At 44.3% G+C, this 3,581-nt stretch overlaps 1 protein-coding gene across 1 annotated transcript in view; it reads left to right on the forward strand.

Annotated features, from left to right (window-relative positions):
- The first annotated feature begins 374 nt into the window (after positions 1-374).
- Positions 375-3,581, forward strand: part of pappab (pregnancy-associated plasma protein A, pappalysin 1b) — a 144,067-nt gene continuing 140,860 nt past the window's right edge. The window contains exon 1 of the mRNA XM_063195293.1: positions 375-952. Within this exon, the coding sequence (XP_063051363.1) occupies positions 559-952 (394 nt within the window). The 5' untranslated portion in view covers positions 375-558. The remainder of the gene's footprint in view (positions 953-3,581) is intronic.

The following is a 3,581-nucleotide window of genomic DNA, read 5'->3' on the forward strand; positions in this document are numbered from 1 at the left end:
AAACACATGCATGGCCAGTGTTAATTCATTTTGAACTAGACATTTCTATTTTTGAAAGAGCTGGGCCCTATATTTTGTTTTCACGGTATGTCTTGTGAGGGGCGCATGAAGCTCAATATGTCAGCCAAAAGTGTGTCATGTAAGACGTATGCGTGTGTTTTGAAGTGTATTTGCTGCGTGTTGGGGAAGAAGCGACTGGCAAATGATTTTGACCTCTCCACATTGATTGATTACTTACTTGCTCATCCCTCTACTTTAATGGAATCCATTCAATTGAGAAGGTGGAGCACTTGGATGAATTAACATATTCCGTTCCCCCTCAATCGGAGCTGAAGTGTCTTTGAAAGGGGCAAGGAAAGGGGGTCGTGGCTTAACATTATAAAGGACAAAATAACACCGCATCGCTTCTTGCTTGGTGTAGAATCCGCGTCTAGAGCTTTTGTAAAAACCTGGGCACTGGGGAAAGACACTGCGCGCGACTTTTGCCTTCTGCTTTCATAATTTCCCCACATTTTTTCACTTGCAGTTTACATTTTCTTCTCTGTCCGCTACAAAAAAATGAAACTTTTGCCATTCTGCACTTGGCTTTCATGCCTCTTGATTTTTATCATGTGTTTGGGATCTGAATGTGGGACTACCAGGCGAGATGTGAGAGCCAACAGAGACTTGGTGCGCATTAGGGAAGCCGCAGCAAGCCCATCTGGAGCCTGTGCCACTCGTTTGCCTCGGGGCAAACGCTCCTTGCCCGGGATGAATCGGGGCTCTCCTCCGCGGTATCCCCGGTCCTCTCACACCGAGAGGAGCTCATCGGGGCGGCTTAAGGCTGTTTACTTTACCGGCAGAAGTGATCAACTGCGACTGAAGCCCAGTGTGGAGCTACCGAGAGGGAATTTCACTTTGGAAACGTGGATCAGACCAGAGGGCGGGCAGCGCTCCCCAGCCGTAATAGCAGGTCAGATTTAATTTGATTGCAGAGATGTTTATGCAAACGGCCAATTAAGTTTCCAAAGTTTAGAGTAACAATTGATGAATGGGTCAGCGTTTGTATTTTTGCACAAGAATGCCTCTCATTGCAATTTGGCAACAATTAACTGTTATAACAATAAACAAGACCAAGTCAGCCAATTTATTTCTGGAGAGATCATTTAAGGTTAGTGGATTCAGCAAAAGCCCATGGCTTGAAATGCTTTCATTTCCCCAGCTTTTTTATCCTCCAAACAAGTGATGGCAACTTTATTAGCTGACCGATTGGCTGCAAACAGGCCACATAACTCACGCACTGCAGAGTCTAGACTTCCAAAGACCAGCATTTCTGTCATTATTTACCGTCCACCTAAAAACAAAGTTGACGACCGCATTCTTCTTGCCGTGCACATACAGCGTTGTGTAAACGAAGCGGGTGGTAGACTGTGGGGATCTACAGAACTGGGTGACAAAAGGTAGTACCAGTGTTTTTACATATGTTGTAAATATTTATTCAGAAATGGAGGGTGTGCGCACAGGCACATTAATTCTGCTGTGAACTTCTGCATGTTGCACGTTTTCGTGTGTGGCTTGCGCGAAGGTGAAATCCTAGCTGAGGTATGCGCGGGTGCTGGAGCGTTCCTACAATAATACCCCCCTCTCCCCCTCTCCCCCACTACCCCACCCCCAGACTCTCTTACCCATGACGTCAGTTACTTGCTCACATATAGTCGATGCAACCAAATAGCCACAAGACCACAGGATCTAGCCTACATGTTTAATCAGACATCTGACCAACATGGTTGTCACTGTTTCCAACTTTATTCCAAAATACGATCTCGTTATATCAACAACAGTAAAACGTGTCACATTATTGTTGTAATTACAACACTGACTCGCCTTAATTAAACACACACATCAGTCTGTATGTCATTCGCCGATGAGGCAATTCTGTCACTGCATGGTTGTTTTTCTCTGTGCGTAATGCGCGTAAACTGGTATTTTCCAAAAGGAAAAAAAAACATCCGATATACGGCGGTGTTATTCAGTGGCGAGAATGGAGCGTCTACAGAATTTATGAATGAGAATGAAGCATTAAAACCGTAAATGGGAATCGCGTAAGTGGGCGTGTTGTTTTTGTTATATTTTTGATCTGTCGGAGTGAAATGTATTCGACTCTCTCCTCCCATGCCCCGGTCTGCCAACAGAGAGCGTAAGCCTCATTTCGTGCACCACTTTACTCCGGATCCTCGTCTCACCTCTCTCCTCTCCTCTCCTCTCCTTCACTATCCACCACTCTTCTCTCCTCTCCCCAATTCCGCTCGAGCTCCGTGCATGATGACTTCACATCAAGGTTGGACTACATAACAGTGTAAGGGAGGAGCTATTGTATATTAACCGCATAAAACCCTTTCCCATAAAATGAAATAGTGGCAATTAAGGATAACGTGAAGGACACGTTTTCAAGTAAGAACTTGGGTTGTAATTGTTAATTGTTGGTCGCAACCAAATATTGAATTGAAACCGTTACTGAAAAGTTGACAGTTCTGCATTTTAAGCCAAAACATTTTGATAAGACTAACATCGGTGAGTGCATAGTGTAGCTAAACTATTCTACTCAAAACTGATTGAACCTTTGCTACAACATGACATTTACACCATAGACGGTGCAGGTTTTACCCCACGTATTTACTAACCCAGTACACGTGAGACATGGCGAGACTTCTTTCCACCGAGTAGTCCTTATGGGAAGGGCGGATGCCCCGGGTAGCCTACCTCAGTGGCACTTCTAAAAGTTGGGGGCTGTGAACTTGTAGTCACACACCTGTGCCCTTACAAGCTGGATCCAAACTCTGTGATTTGCTTGTGTGACGCACCAGACGCCAGCTTCCAATAATGTAAAGAGGAGGCTTCTTGAAATGTCAGATCGACAATGCAGCAATGTATGTATAAGAATTAAATGAAAGCTGAGTCTGATCATGCAGAGAGAGAGAGAGAGAGAGAGAGAGAGAGAGAGAGAGAGAGAGAGAGAGAGAGAGAGAGAGAGAGAGAGAGAGAGAGAGAGAGAGAGAGAGAGAGAGAGAGAGAGATTTTGCCCTGTTCTGCACGCAACAAGTTTCACTGACACCCTTGTGAGTCTTAATTAAATATTGCATGGAAAAGTGGTATGCCTGATCAGTAGGCAGAGAGAGAGAGAGAGAGAGAGAGAGAGAGAGAGAGAGAGAGAGAGAGAGAGAGAGAGAGAGAGAGAGAGAGAGAGAGAGAGAGAGAGAGAGAGAGAGAGAGAGAGAGAGAGAGAGAGAGAGAGTTAAATTAACATTGTATAATGTACAAGGTTGTGCTGCTGTTCTTCAAGAATCTCGAGTGGCTGTTCTGCAACTGTGTGTTTTTATATGTTGGGTCAATAACGTTTTAGCAGTAGCACAAGTCAGGGTGGTGCTGCCACAGCTAATGGCTCTCTATTGTGTGGATTACTTTTTTGGGTAACACTTTCTATGAAGCCCATATCTATAGCGCATTATGAGCGCATTTATAACAAATGATAATGCACATTATAATTACTTACAATGCATCACGACTACATCCATGATGTTTCATGATGTTTTATGTTAACAGTA

Source organism: Engraulis encrasicolus, chromosome 3 (genome assembly GCF_034702125.1).
Source record: "Engraulis encrasicolus isolate BLACKSEA-1 chromosome 3, IST_EnEncr_1.0, whole genome shotgun sequence".
NCBI classification, from domain to species: domain Eukaryota; kingdom Metazoa; phylum Chordata; class Actinopteri; order Clupeiformes; family Engraulidae; genus Engraulis; species Engraulis encrasicolus.